The sequence below is a fragment of the Osmerus eperlanus genome, chromosome 19, assembly GCF_963692335.1.
Source record: "Osmerus eperlanus chromosome 19, fOsmEpe2.1, whole genome shotgun sequence".
Taxonomy (NCBI): domain Eukaryota; kingdom Metazoa; phylum Chordata; class Actinopteri; order Osmeriformes; family Osmeridae; genus Osmerus; species Osmerus eperlanus.
This window is the reverse complement of record NC_085036.1, coordinates 86,041-102,013: the sequence shown is the minus strand read 5'-3', so window position 1 is coordinate 102,013 and position 15,973 is coordinate 86,041. Positions and strand designations below refer to the sequence as shown.

General features: G+C 40.5%; 1 protein-coding gene across 4 annotated transcripts in view; it reads left to right on the top strand.

The window, feature by feature from the left end:
* Window positions 1–15,227, top strand: part of tmem248 (transmembrane protein 248) — a 68,289-nt gene extending 53,062 nt beyond the window's left edge. For 3 of the 4 annotated variants that reach the window (XM_062485536.1, XM_062485533.1, XM_062485535.1), the window contains 4 exons: window positions 7,967–8,113; window positions 8,271–8,454; window positions 10,835–10,978; window positions 12,808–15,227. In XM_062485536.1, the coding sequence (XP_062341520.1) occupies window positions 7,967–8,113; window positions 8,271–8,454; window positions 10,835–10,978; window positions 12,808–12,828 (496 nt within the window). In that variant the 3' untranslated portion in view covers window positions 12,829–15,227. Of the gene's footprint in view, window positions 1–7,966; window positions 8,114–8,270; window positions 8,455–9,792; window positions 9,896–10,834; window positions 10,979–12,807 lie in introns of those variants that run through there. The other variant, XM_062485534.1, reaches the window with a different exon arrangement.
* Window positions 15,228–15,973: the final 746 nt, after the last annotated feature.

The window sequence follows — 15,973 nt, the reverse complement described above, 5'->3', positions numbered from 1 at the left end:
GGTTCGAACTTACCACCCCTGACTTCCCAAGTGCCACCACTACCAACTACGCCATCAAAAAGCTAGCAATTTGTTGACGTGGGTGACCTGTTACATACCTGAGGAGTGAGTTTCACCGATACACACCGGCTACATTCACCCCTCAAATTCACTCGGCAGGTCAGCTGTAGCTGACCTAATGATCCGGGTCACGGCACCAGTGTAACAGACGTGGTCTTGCAAGCTCCGTCAGAGGTATCGGGCAAATGTTCACCCCGCACTGGGTTCGAACTTACCACCCCTGACTTCCCAAGCGCCACAACTACCAACTACGCCAACGAAAAGCTAGCAATTCGTTGACGCGGGTGGCCTGTTACATACCTGAGGAGTGAGTTTAACCGATACACACCGGCTACACTCCGATAAAAGTTTATGGTTGTTATAGCGGATGTTAGCGATCTAAGGAATCCTCTATTCCCTTGTGTGAAGCATGCAGCCAATGAGGTATGTTGTTTTGTGTCTGTATTTAACTTTGGTGAACGTTATTTACATGCTGCACATGTCATTGTATGTTCATATTAAGTTAATGTCTTTATTTTCTCGTTATACTGGGTTTTCACGGTCGATTTGGAGAAGAAGTTTCAAATAAACCTGTTGCAAGAAAGCCACTTGTGTCTGCCAGTGCTTCGAGGGTATTATAGTAAACTTGTGATTTACTTGTGTAATAAATACTGTGTTTTAATTTAGCCAATTAAAAAACTGTTATCGGAGGGCAGAGTTTATTACACAATGTTCATTTTTGGTGTGGCGTTTATTCGAGGGCGGTGTTTATTTGAGGGCGGCGTGTAATTGCAATTTCATGCAATTTCACCTTGAAATGTCAACCGTTTCTTAACCTTTGTCCCAAAGCTGACCAAAGCTAATACTCATATCACGCAGTCGGAGCACAGATAGATAATCAGCGTCAGCACCCTTGTGTACCCAGCATGCAGTGCGGCATGTCAAAAAACGCAAAGACTTGTGGAAAATAGTTTGGTTACAACAGCCGTGCGAGGGATTTCAGTTGTTGTGTTCGTTCAGTTAGATGTTTGTAATGTTATTGTTTGTTAGTTAATATAATCTTGTTGGTCACCCTGATTGTGCATGTTGTGTAGTTTAATGGGACCAGAGAGTCGGCTGCTGTACTATCACAAGCTATTCTCGCAAGCAGCTGAACATGCGCTTTGCGTAGCCCCGTTGCCCACATCACTATTGTTAATTGTGCATTGACTGAGATTCTGGAAAGAGATTAAAGATCCTGTAAAGTAAATTCCATGTTTTGCTTCTAAGTACATTATATACGTGTGAAATGAGTTCCTGAAAGCATGTGCAAAGCGCTAAAACTTTGTCACACTTAAATGTGGAGTTAAACCAAAGAACAGTTACTCTTCCGTTTTCAGATCAGGTTTTAATGGGCGGAGCCAAAAAATGCCCTATCTACGTCATTTCGCCCTATCTACGTCAGATCACTGAATGGCTCCTCCTGCTGTACTGTTATTGTAGCCTACATCAGCTAGCTAGCTAGCTTCAGGATGTCTCCCAACACCCGCAACTGGATATTCCCTGGATGCAAGAACTCCAGCTGCGCTGCAACGCCATTTAAGTTCCCTATTGATAATGAAAGGAAAAATAGGTGGATAGATTTTGTGAAGAGCCACGCTCATGGAAAGCTTCGGATAAACTCCAACAGCCGCCTCTGCACTGACCATTTCACGGCGGACAGTTTTAACATGGACCGGAGACAGACGGGGTTCACCAACACACGGCTTCTCTTGCAGCGCGGAGCCGTACCGAGCATCGCCCCTCCGGTCGTTCATCCTCCAGTCGCACCTCGACCATCCACCGCCGCCAGCAGTTCATCACTCAGTTCTGTGTGCTTGTTATAATTATACTAGATAACTTTTCCAGAGGTATCTCTGCTATGAGTTAGTGCAAACCGCTAAATTGATATTAGGCTACTCGGTGTAGAATGATGGTATTTTGGTGAAATGGTAGCTAATGTGTTAGAAGTAGCCTAGTTGGAGAGCTCACTGTCTGCTGTCTCTGGTGTCCATTTTTACTGTTACAGCTCAGGGGAACATTTCATTTATATGCATCTGTATGTTTCACTCATTGAACAAATAAATTCTAATTCTATACGGTTTTGTTCGGCTTGACATAGCGTCCATTATCTGGGTCGGAGGTAGGCACTAGGCAGCGAGGGGGGGAGCTTCAGCTCCTTCAGGCGACACGTCCCCCCAGTCTCAAGCAGAGAAGACTACTGATTTTTTCACGATTTCAAAGCCTAATTTAACATACTTGTCGGTGTTATTTTTTCATTCGAATTTGGATGGGTAGTTAATAACACATTATTCTGTGGTGTGGCAAACTTAAAACTCGTTTCCAGGTCCACTTTACAGGATCTTTAACTCAAGAAGAGTTTCAATATCCTCTAAAAAGCTAATAATCTACCCTTTCTATTCATAAAATCTCAACAGTTGGTGTGTAGCAAAGAGGGTAGAGAGACTGACTTGTAACCTTATGCTCATGAGTTCAAATCCCCATTCAGCCTATTGTTGTTGGCCAAACATTAAGTCGTTTTGCTCTCATGTTGTCCAAGTCTCGATCTTCTACAGTGTACATGTTTATAATATTTTGCCATTTTGCGGAGGAACCTGCATCGCTGCTTGCAGCTATATTTAGGGTTCCTCCGGAAGGAAGGAACCTATTGTTTTTGTTAGTATTCTTATTATTATTTTATTTTTTTCTTCTCCTTGTGCCCCAATATCTCAAAACGTCCCTGGTCATACATTTTCTAATTTGGCACATTGATACTACATGCAAGTGGGTACCCCCACACCAAATACGGGCCACATCGGGCCATAGGGGGCGCCACAGGCCACGCCCAAAAGTCAAATTTTCAAAGTGATGGCATTTCCACCCCATTGCTCCAATTCTTCTGAAACTGGGTGTGCATGCCTCATTTTTCATGAGGAACAAAAAAGCCTCAAGGACCCATACGGTCCATGATGGATTTTCCTGTACAGTGATAATTTTGGAAAACCTTAAAAATTCCTCTTCTCTTGAACCAAAGCTCTAATTGACTTGAAATGTTGTACAGATATGTATCATTGACGTATTTGAAAACGTTACTTAAGACAATTGAATCAAATACAAAATGGCTGAAAGGGGTGTATTTATGTAAATGTCCACATTGCCTCAATATGTTTGTGTCACTAAATCAAATGTATTTTTGAAGGATGGTTCAAACCTAATAGGCTTTAAGGTGACACGCCCCTGAAGTACCATGCAAAGTTTCACCTTGATATGTCAAATATGACTGAATAACAGCTGTTCAACAACGCTTACCACAGGAGAAACAGCTTACTTTTTTTATACAGTTGCTGAACATGACACTATTCAACACTGAGAATAGCTCAATGGGCTGGGATGGTGACCTGTAAAGTATAAGGTAGTAGGTTGGAATCTACCATTATCTGTTGGCCTGTCATAATTTTGATTATCTGTTTAGTTAAACAGAATGACATCATTCTGAAATACCATGCACAATTTCATGCAATTTCACCTTGAAATGTCAACCGTTTCTTAACCTTTGTCCCAAAGCTGACCAAAGCTAATACTCTGCCCTTTCTATTCATACAGTCTCAACAGTTGGTGTGTAGCAGAGAGGATAGAGAGACTGACTTGTAACCTTATGCTCATGAGTTCAAATCTCCATTCAGCCTATTGTTGGCCAAACATGAAGTAGTTTTGCTCTCTTGTTGTCAAACTCTCGATCTTCTACAGTGTACATGTTTATAATATTTAGCCATTTTGCGGAGGAACCCGCATCGCTGCTTGCAGCTATATTTATTTTTATTATAGGGCCGTAAATGCTGTGGGTTCGGAGAACCGGACCATGGCCAGAAATTAAGAAGAAATGGTCAAATGTAAAACTTGAAATTAAGAAACGAGTGGTGGCGCATCGTAACAGCATGGCAGCTGTAGGGTTAGCGTGACATGCATTTCCTGAGTGATTTTGTTGTACGTTTGACACCCTCAAGTTTAACAGAAGTGGTGGCGGATTAAACAGTATAGCATTTTGGCATTTTGATGTGATCATCCACATTAATGATCAAACTTTTATTTTTATGTTTTTGAATAGTCAACGTCATAGATGTATGACAGTAACTACTTTATTTTGTAATGTTTGGTGAGTTTCTGCACTTTTCAGTTAGAATTCGCCATGTTACAGAGCCAGACAAGACTTTGCGGACGGTCCGCACATTCTCACATCTGCTCAAAAGTTTCCGTGATGGCCCGCACATTGTCACGTAAAGTACATTTTTATACATCACACCGTGTGCATGAAAACCAGCGTACGCAAGCTTTTTGTGCGTACACAACGTTTATACATGAGGCCCCGGGTCAGCAAAATGGTACATTATGCCTGCTAGGTTGTGCTCTTGATGGGAGTCCCCACCTGTGGTTAATTCAGTCGATTGGACATGATTTGGAAAGGCACACACCTGTCTATATTAAGGTCCCACAGTTAACAGTGCATGTCAGAGCACAAACCATGCCATGAACTCCAAGGAATTGTCTGTCGACCTCCAAGACAGGATTGTATCGAGGCACAGATATGGGGAAGGGTACAGAAAAATGTCTGCAGCATTGAAAGTCCCAATGAGCACTGTGGCCTCCATCATCCGTAAACGGAAGAAGTTTGAAACCACCAAGACTCTTCCTAGAGTTGGCCGCCCGGCCAAACTGAGCTATCGGGGGAGAAGGGCCTTAGTCAGGAAGGTGACCAAGAACCCGATTGTCACACTGACACAGCTACAGCGTTGCTCTGTGAAGAGAGTAGAACCTTCCAGATGTACAACCATCTCTGCAGCACTCCAACACCAATCAGGCCTGTATGGTAGAGTGGCCAAACCACTCCTCAGTAACCACTTCTCAGTAAAAAGCACATGACAGCCCGTCTGGAGTTTGCCAAAGGGCACCTGAAGGACTCTCAGACCACAAGAAAAACAATTATCTGGTCTGATGAAACAAAGATTGACTCTTTGGCCTGAATGCCAGGCATCATGTCTGGAGGAAACCAGGCAACGCTCATCACCTGGGCTGCGTTTCCCGATAACGATGGATCTTGGCTGTTACGAGGGTTCTCTACGAGCAAAATAACGAAGTATTGTTATTTCTTACGTGCGTTTCCCGAACATGCTCGTAAGAAGAACCCTCGTACGTGTCTCTTAAGAACTATTTAAGACGGTTCCCGGATGCGGAAATGTGATTGTTCCGTCTCAACTTCAAGACTTGTTCAATAAAGAATTGAGTAATCACGGTACGCAAGAATTGTTATTTACTGTCGTTACAGAAAACGTTGTACATATACTAAATAATTATGATCGTCTTTAATTTATATCGTAGGTGGTTAAAAATAGCTATGATTTGCACATAGCCTAGCAGGTGTCATGAATATACAATCAGCGGGATGCATTTTTTAAATGCTTACGTAATTCGCAAACATTTGATTAAAGGCATGTGTAGTTTAGTTCATTGAAAAATATCCCAGTTTCAGTTTAACTTCTGTAAAAATAATAGAAAATAATATAAATATATATCAGGGCTCAACATTAAACATTTTGGGCACTGGCCCGCCCTCCAAAAGTTGTAATTTATCATTGTTACAACAAAACCAAAGACTTATAAGTTGTGTTATTCTGTTAACATGTTTAACCATTTATTAAACACATCCTGGATATAAAAAGAACAAAAATGAAATCACATTTCTAGTGATAAAAAATAAAAAGGTAATAGTCAGCAAAACAATTGACTTTTAACCTCAAACATGACGTGCTCTCTTCCCTGCTGACAGCCATCTCTGCACAACTCTGTCTGGCTGAAACTGAAACCTCTGGTCCCTCAATGCTAATATATAAAAGCTTCCATAGCATTTCATCAGTATGATACTAAGTACCCAAGTCAACACCATTTTTCTGCTGCAGTTCAATAGCCTGGGGGAACGAGGCGAACGGCCAGCCCGTCTTATTTACGTGATATGCCGTTGTTATAAGTCGTGCAATAACACGATGGGCATCTACATTTAAATTCCTGACCAGCATGGTCAATGGCCTGGAAGATGGATTGTCAACTATCCGTTTAATGCTAGCTGTCACGCAAACCAGGTGCTGTCTGCGAGCATGGCTGGTCAGGGATTGTTTTCGAAAATTGTCGGTGCCTGTGTAAAAAGATCCACTTTTGTCTGCTTTAGACGGGAACATACGACAGTTGTTAAAAAATGTATCGAGATTAGAGAATTACAATTTGACAACCACTCGTCACTCACTACTCAACTCTTGATTTGCCAACTGTGCACCCCACGAGCTGCAAAGTTATTTATGCATTTAGCAGATAGCAAAACATATGAAGGGTGTTAACTTTTACAATGCAAATTCTTTTTTCAATCAATAATTTGCAGTGGCCCGATCGGGCCAGGGAGTTGCTAGTTTAACTGTCCCGACGTTACTTTTTACTGGCCCCGGGCCCATCGGGCCATCGTTATTGTCGAGCCCTGTATATAAAGAGTTATCTTTTTTTAATTTTGCATCCATGTAGCCTTGTTTTTAGGGTCAGCCTACTGGTGTCTCCACTGAGTCTCTTTGCTTAACCCTTGTGTTATCTTCGGGTCATTCTGACCCATCAGTCATTGTGACCCACCGTCGTATTGCGACAAATTTACCTCCTACAAAAACAAAGTGAAGCATTTTCTTTTAACTGTCGGGCTGTCTCAGACCCCCCACATTGCAATGGTTAAAAGAAAATAATTGTTATTTGTTTTTGTATTGGGTAAAATTGGGTAAACACAACGGTGGTTCGTTATGAACCTTTGGGTCATGTGACCCGAAGGCAGCACAAGGGTTAAGATGCACTCAGCGATCTACGACTGATCTGGAGCTCTCGTTAATCTATGAGCATTTTCAAGAGCCCCTTTAGCTACGATGGCTTTGGGAAACGTCCCGTAAAACTAAGATCAATCGTACGATGGATTCTACGATCAATTTAGGCTTACAATACTTTCGGGAAATGCAGCCCTGGCCAATACCATCCCTACAGTGAAGCATTGTGGTGGCAGTATCATGCTGTGGGGATGTTTTTCAGCGGCAGGAACTGGGAGACTAGTCAGGATCGAGGGAAAGATGAATACAGCAATGTACAGAGACATCCTTGATGAAAACCTGGTCCAGAGCTCTCTGGACCTCAGACTTGGGTGAAGGTTCATCTTCCAACAGGACAACGACCCTAAGCACACAGCCAAGATAAAAAAGGAGTGGCTTCGGGACAACTCTGTGAATGTTCTTGAGTAGGCCAGCCAGAGCCCAGACTTTAACATCTCTGGAGAGATCTGTAAATGGCTGTGAACCGACGCTCCCCATTCAACCAGAAGGAGCTTGAGAGGTCCTGCAAAGAAGAATGGGAGAAACTGCCCAAAAATAGGTGTGCCAAGCTTGTAGCATCATACTCAAAAAGTCTTGGCTGTAATATCTGCCAAATGTGCTTCAACAAAGTATTGAGCAAAGGCCTATAATGCTTATGTACAGTTTATATTTTCGTTCTTAATTTTTGCAAATCTATTAAAAATATGAAACAAACTTTTTTCACTTTGTCATAAAGGGGTATTGTGTGTAGAAGTTTTTGGGGAAAAATGAATTGAATACATTTTGGAAAAAGTCTGTAACATAATAAAATGTGGAAAAAGTGAAGCGCTATGAATACTTTCTGGATGCAACGTAATAATAGCCTAATATTTGTATTTATTGTGTGTGTGTGATGGAGGCAGACATGAGGGTAAGCTGATAGAATGTGTTTCAAGGTCATATGTACTTGTGTAAAAGAGAAGCAACCCAACTTTTGGCTGTCCTAAACTTTCTGTTTGAGCGCTGAGGTGTGTGTGTGTCCTAGGTAGGGAGGCCCATGAGGAAATGAACATCACGTTCACCTTGCCAGTGTCGTGGAATTCTGATGACTGTGTGCTGCATGGTCACTGTGAACAGGTGGTGTTCTGCACCTGTATGACTATCACAGCTGCCAGCAATGTCTTTCCCGTCACAGTGTGAGTGGAGAAAATTTAGTTTTATACTTCTGTGCTAGCTCTATGAGTAAAATCAGTACATTTGCAACTACTGACATCTAACAATGACAAGTGTTAATTATAGGCGACCCACATTTATTAACCGTGTACCTCAATGTGTGTTTACCCATGTGTGCAGGCAACCACCACACTGTGTCCCAGAGACTTATACAAATGCCACATCCTGGTACAAGCTCTTCACCACGGCAAGGGACTCCGACACCAGATACAGCCAGGACTACAACCCCTTCTGGTGCTACAAAGGTGCCATAGGGAAGGTGTACCACACCCTCAACCCCAAGCTCACTGTTATTGTCCCCGATGTAAGTTCTCCTTTGTGTGTGTGCATACACTAGCATATTGTCGAAAATGTATTGTCTACATTGTCTTGGTTGTATGTTATGTAATTTTATCTTAACTTTTAGTCATCCCCATCAAGTAAAATTATTATGAAGTATTCCTGCACTTCACAAATTAGTTATTTTATCTTGTATGTAACGGTCAGTGTAGGAGGGTGGATCCAAAAGCATAGGAGACAAAGCAGGATTGTGATAGCAAGGACTTGGCAAAACAAGATCACGGCAGGGGTACTCACAAACATATACATTGCATCTGGAAAGTATTTAGTGTTTCACTTTTTCCACATTTTGTTATGTTACAACCTTATTCCAAAATGTATTCAATATTTTTATTTTTAGCAAAATAAATGATCATACGTACATAAGTATTCACAGCCTTTGCTCAATACTTTGTTGAAGCACCTTTGGCAGCAGTTACAGCCTCAAGTCTTTTTGAGCTTGGCACACCTATTTATGTGCAGTTTCTCCTATTTTCAAGGTTGGATGGGGAGTGTCGGTGCACAGCCATTTTCAGATCTCTCCAGAGATGTTCAGTCAGGTTCAAGTCATGGCTCTGGCTGGGCCACTTAAGGACATTCACAGAGTTGTCCCAAAGCCACTCCTTTGTTATCTTGGCTGTGTGCTTAGGGTCATTGTCCTGTTGGAAGATGAACCTTCGCCCAAACAGTGCCGGTCCTTGCTATAGGCAACATGGTAAACCTTGGCGCCAAATGTGCTAGGACCGCCACTGCCCATCGATCCTGACTATTCTCCCAGTTCCTTCCGCTAAAAAACATCCCCACAGCATAATGCTGCCACCACCATGCTTCACTGTAGGGATGGTATTGGCCAGGTGATGAGCAGTGCCTGGTTTCCTCCAGACATGATGCTTGGCATTCAGGCCAAAGAGTTCAATCTTTGTTTCATCAGACCAGATAAAAGTTTTTCTCATGGTTTGAGAGTCCTTCAGGTGCCTTTGGCAAACTCCAGGCGGGCTGTCATGTGCCTTTTACTGAGGAGTGGTTTCTGTTTGGCCACTCTACCATACAGGCCTGATTGGTGGAGTGCTGCAGAGATGGTTGTCCTTCTGGAAGGTTCTCCTCTCTTCACAGAGCAACGCTGGAGCTGTGTCAGTGTGACCATCAGGTGTTTGATCACCTTCCTGACTAAGGCCCTTCTCCCCCGATAGCTCAGTTTGGCTGGGCGGCCAACTCTAGGAAGAGTTTTGTTGGTTACAAACTTATTCCGTTTAGGGATGATGGAAAGCCACTGTGCTCATTGGGACTTTCAATGCTGCAGACATTTTTCTGTACCCTTCCCCAGATCGATACAATCCTGTCTCGGAGGTCTACAGACAATTCCTTGGACTTCATGGCTTGGTTTGTGCTCTGACATGCTGTTAACTGTGGGACCTTAATATAGACAGGTGTGTGCCTTTCCAAGTCAAATGTATTTGTATAACCCTTTTTACAAGCAATGTCACAGAGGGCTTCACATACACCATAGAACTGCCCCTCAACCAACCTAAACCCTCAAGGAAAAACTCTCCAAAAAACTCATTAGAGAAAAAATTGAAGAAACCTTGAGGAGCAATTCAGTGAGGTATCCTTTCCCCCAGAGACAGTCAAATCATGTCCAAACAATTGAATTTACCACAAATCGACTCTCTCGATCAGGTTGTTGAAACACCTCAAGGATAATCAGTGGAAACAGGATGCATCTGAGCTCAATTTTGAGTGTCATGGCAAATGAAGACTTATGTACATGTGATATTTTTGTTTTTAATAGATTCCCCAAAAAGTAAAAATCTATTTTAGAATACGGCTGTAATATAACAACGTGGAAAAATTGAAGCTCTGTGAATACTTTACAGATGCACTGTATACTGATACAGCAACCAACAAAGACTGGACACAAAACAGACCTTTAATACTAAACCAAACAAGATACAGGTGACAACGGCCAACTAATTACAACAAAGACCAAACTGAAACAATTAACAAGACACAGGAGCACAACAAACATGAGCCTAGTGCTCTGGGGAGGCAGGGTGTTACATTGTAGTTGGTATCTTTCAACATCAATTCTGCTGAACATTTCCAATTAAACTTATTTAATAGTTAGTATTTTCCCCCAATTGTACATCCAAACCAAATGACTCAATGCTTAAAGCTTTATTGCTCTTATTTTAATTAATTGAACATGAATCAGGTTTGTCTCTGCGAGTGATCGGACACATGAGAAAAAGGCTTTTCCCCTAAACCATATTCTGTATCTCAGTAGGTGATGAGAGTATTTCAGCATGGGAAAGGATTGGTTTCATCTTGAAATAGAGTCTAAAATCAAGTCACTGACTTGCTTTCAGGACGACCGCTCTCTTATCAATCTGCATCTGATGCACACAAGCTACTTCCTGTTCGTGATGGTCATCACAATGTTCTGCTATGCAGTCATCAAGGGACGGCCAGGCAAAGTACGACTGAGCAACCCCGACTTCTGCCCTGAAAAGGTACAACATGATGCACAGACACCCAGTGGCCTTTATTGTCATAACAGATAGAAACAATTCCTCAGATAGAAAATATATTCTAGCTGGGTCTCGCAGACTTCATCTAGCCTGTTTTTGTCTTTGTCTTTGTATGAAAACAAGAAAATCCAGGTGTCGAGTGACGGCAGCGCCATGCCGTGCAATTCTGAAATGCCTGAGCTTTATTTAATGCAGTCCCTCCTGTTTTAGAGTTGTCACTATTTTCATTTTTTACCATGAAATCGGATAAGATAAAATAATAAAATCTTAAACTCATGCTTTTTCAGTCATGCTTTCTCAGACAACATATCTGTGACGGACGCTGGTATTTTAGTCCTCATAGTAATTATTTTACAGATCAACTGAAGATTGTAAACTTTCAAATGATGTATCATACATTGAAATTTGAAAATATTTACATTTAGTCATTTTAGCAGGTGCTCTTATCCAGAGCAACTTACAGTAAGTACAGGGACATTCCCCCCGAGGCAAGTAGGGTGAAGTGTCTTGCCCAAGGACACAACGCATTTGACACGGCCGGGAATCGAACCAGCGACCTTCTGATTACCAGCCCAATTCTCTAACCGCTCAGTGAATATTTGTACCTCTTAAATCAGCTTTCGAAGAAAATCTCCTTGAAAGATATATCAAACTTTTTCATACTTTCTACAAGCAGGTAATGGGTGGGAACAATAGCTGGTTAACTCCACCCCCAACCATATGTATGAGTGACTGACACATTGCTTGACATCCATCTGATTAATAAATGTTTTTTAGTAATGGCTAATATTCACGTTCATTTTGGATCATTGTATTCAAATGATCTAAATTCAGTGTTTTGTGTTTATACCAGATTTCTGTTTTAATGTCTAGATCATGCAGTCTGCCCATGTTTTCTGCATTGTAGAAGTCACAGGGCCATGGTATTTGTCTGTTCTCACTGGTAACCAGTGTTGGGGGAAGTTACTCAAAAAAGTAATATATTAGTTATTACTTATTATTTTTCAGTAAGAGTAGTGTGATTAAGTTACATTATTACTTTCTGTACAAAGTAATATTATTCCATATTATATTACTTATACTATTACCTTTAATAGTAGCGAGTTTGACTTTGTAAAAAATTTGCAAGAACATAGGCTACAGATGCTAAATAGTGTTTCTTTAAAGAAGAACGTTTATTTCAAATAATCCTAATCAAAAAGGCTTATAAATTCCAAAATAATAATATATTTGTGTGAATAAATTATCCTGTTAGCAGCCACTTGTGGAACCGTGTCGCCATCTCTCTTAAGGTTTAAAGTGGATTTTTCGCTAGCATCCAGCTTAATTTCTCTGTGGACACTTTCGAGGAGTAGATAGTATTTTGTTGGGGCGCAGTTTGCAGTTCACTTCAATGTTTTTTCCTATATCTTCAATGAAAGCAAAATAGTGTGAATATTTCCACCCGAAAACGTAACACGTTCTGCGGCCATGATTGCTGTTGTGTTTGCCTGCAGCGTGAATCAAAGGCAAACCAGGCTACTGCGCCCAGGAAGTGTCGTTTAAGCAACAATCTGTATTTATAAGGCTATTTTAGTCCTTTGTTGAATTAATGCAGTAACTTGGACAATTAACGCAAGTTACTTAAGTAACTGTAATAATATTACTCAATGTCAAGAAATAACGTGTTATATTACTCACTTAAGTAATAATATTATGTAACGTGTTACCCCCAACACTGCTTGTAACTAATGAAGCATCAGTTTGTTTGCAATGCTGCAGCTGTATATGTTTCTTTTCATTTTTCTTTCCTGTTTCTCTTTTCACCCCAGGTGGCCTTGTCAGAGGCATAAGAAGTACCAAAGGATCCACATCAGTACAGAACTATAGCTGGAAAAGAGAGCAGAAGACGTAAACACTTAACAGTTGCCTACTGAACCATGCAAGAAAATATGAGGTGCAAAACTTCTCTTGCAATGTTGGGTCACTCCAACAAAAGACATAAGTGCCTGTATCTACTGTGTAAATATTTGTAGGAACTGTTGAATTCAGTACATTCAGAAGTTTTGTTTTTGGTTAAGCAATATCAGTTTAGCAAGATTTACCTGACATAAAGGAACTGCCCTTCCTCATAGTCACCTTGATGTCATGGTTTTTAACCCATAATAGACCCTCACGTATGCCATTTGGAGTGTGAAGGGGGAAAATGAGCCTTGGGTTTCCCCTTTGTCGTTACACTGAAAACGAATAAGAATGATTGGCCTTTTTCTTGAGATTCATCTTCTGTGTTCCTAAGTGGTTTAACATGTTTGCTGAAGACCATGAAGCAGGCTTTAGGTCTCTTAGATAAAAATAAGACTCACTGCACCCTAGAGGCCAAAAGTGTCCAAACACAGCTCTTTATTGCACCTGAAGGTTAGATACTGACTTCCGTGTGGTTGCTGGGTAAGGTCATTTAGAATTGGTTGCACCAGAGGGGGGGAAATAATCAGTTACGGTAATTGATATGCTTTTCTCAGCTTGCAACATTATTCTTTTTTCGTCTTTGTAAGGGTTTGTTTTAGGGTTGAATGCTATGAGGTCATGAAGTATGAAGAAATATCCAATTGATAGTTGCGTGTATGCTGTTGATAGGCCTTTGAGGAACTCTACATCTATTTTTGTTGAGCACAATTCCAGTTGTACATTTTCATGTTTTAATGTAATCTCTTCTGATGGATAAGATCCTGTGTCATGTTTTGTTGTGCGGGGGTGTCGGTGGTGCAATTGAGGATAGCCTATTCTGTAATGATTACCTGTGTACAACAAAAAGTGCTCCACAGGTAACAAGTAAGCTGTTGATTTACCTGTTTTATGTTGATTTATTTTGTCAATGTATTGACGAAATACAAATTGACATTTGTTCTGTCAATGATATCCAGACTTCATGTTTCTGGTTGTTAACCCGACGACATTGCTGCGTGGACTGTAGTATAGTATATCATTTTGATTTGCCTTTAAGCACAAAGCACTGACTAATCTATTTCTGATCTTTGTTAGTGTTGGCACCTTTTTCTGTACATCCATATCAAATTTTCCAGTCACTTACTGTAGCTTTTCACAGGACAAGGTAGAATACGAGGTGCATTTTTAAGTTGCACTGTAATACGCCAATTAAGGGAAACTATATAGTCATCAGAGAAATGAACATTACAATGCAGGGTATCATTTCCATTCCACTGTCCTTTGGTGTCACTTGTTTTTGTGTTTAGTTTTTTACACAAATAACTTGTAATTTTTTGCATCTTGCCTTAATACTGTTTTGTCATGTCTTTGTTAAGCTTTTCAGAAACCAGGTAATTCGTCTCATTATTACAGTGTACGTTTCACCCCTTACTGGTCATTTTGGATCACCAACAATATAACTTCTGTATGTGAAGTGTCAATATATAGATTGTAATTTATTTCATGGCCATTTGTTTCAATAGAATACATTTTCGTATTTGTCTACATGACTATTATTAATATTTGCCAGGATGTTTCTACAGCACACATACATATTAAACATAAACAAAGTTTAAACATATTATTCTGACCTTGCTCTTTAAGACCACATAATCAATTGTGGTAATCCCACCTCCAAGTAAATGGGTCTTTAAATACATACATCCTCCCATCCTTGGAGAAGTCACTGATCTGGTAGTAGAGGAAAATATAGACTGGTTGTCACCCCTTTGTTAGGTTATCACCTCAGCAAGGCTGTAAAGTGGAATGGTGCGGAAAGAAAGCATTCAAATAGGACCCTCTCCCTTTTAACTCCATACTGAACAATCTCACACCCAACTACTTGTGTGCCTTTAGCACTAACCAGTGTAACATTACCCTCCCTCTACATTCCGTAGCTGTGCTGTTGAAATGTGCTGATGAGGGTTTCTGCTCCAGTTAATGTCTGTAAATGATAACATTTAAAATACAATGGCCGTATGTTGAAATATACTGTATAAGGTTTCACTATTGCATGCATGTTCCCTTTTTTGTCCCATCAACATTTTCATTCCATACCTTTTCCACACCTCATAACTTGGCATTCAATGTTGAACTGCTGTGATATCACACACAAAATGTTCCATTGAAAATCTATGTAATACATGAAGAGTGTCTCTGATGTTTTGCTGACATGTTGAGCAGGCTGCTAATTAGGCAGTACTTGTGCAGACAAGAACAAGTCATACCCAATGTGAACAATTGAAATAAATAAACAATTTATGGGCAAGGTGACTGAATCTTCATTAGTGTAAGTAACAATTTTTCTTAAAAACAAAAACTAAATTTTTACTACTAGCTAGTATAGTTTAAACTTAGATCAATCTAGTTTTTCCACCTCACTACTTTTCTGTGAGTGGGATTTCATTTGTTTCGAAAGCATAACACAAGCATGGATAGGTCAGATGACATGTCTATCCCATTAAGGGAAAATTGACAGAAAACAGACAGGCCTCGTCTGTTGTTCAGATCATATTGATCTCCCTCTCCTTTGTGGGTCGGTAATTGTAATGGTGGATAGTTCTCTCACTCGAAAAGTCAAGGGTTTAGAAAGAACCCTGGTCCTTGTATGTTGCAGAAGAAGTATGATGCAATTGCAATTCTGTCTTGTTGCATGATTGGAAATGTTAGCCACTTTTGTTTGTATGATGATTGACAATCGCTCTGTTTCTGTGCTGTTGAATCATAGGCAAATGCTTTACTGAATAAAATTGATGATACTGAATATGCTCCATTTGTGTCATGTGAGGGCAGTCTCAAGAAGTATGCTAAATGTGATTTTAATACATTCACATGCAAAATCATATTTAATTTAAAAGAGGTAGCCTATGTTTCACTTTAGTTATCTGGTTACTATTAATATAAGGATTGATATGTCAAAATATATTGTTTGGTCCCCATTGATGGGATGCAGTGGGTCAGGCCACCTTGTTTTCAGCAAAATATATCTTTCTTTGGACTGATGACAAGCACAAT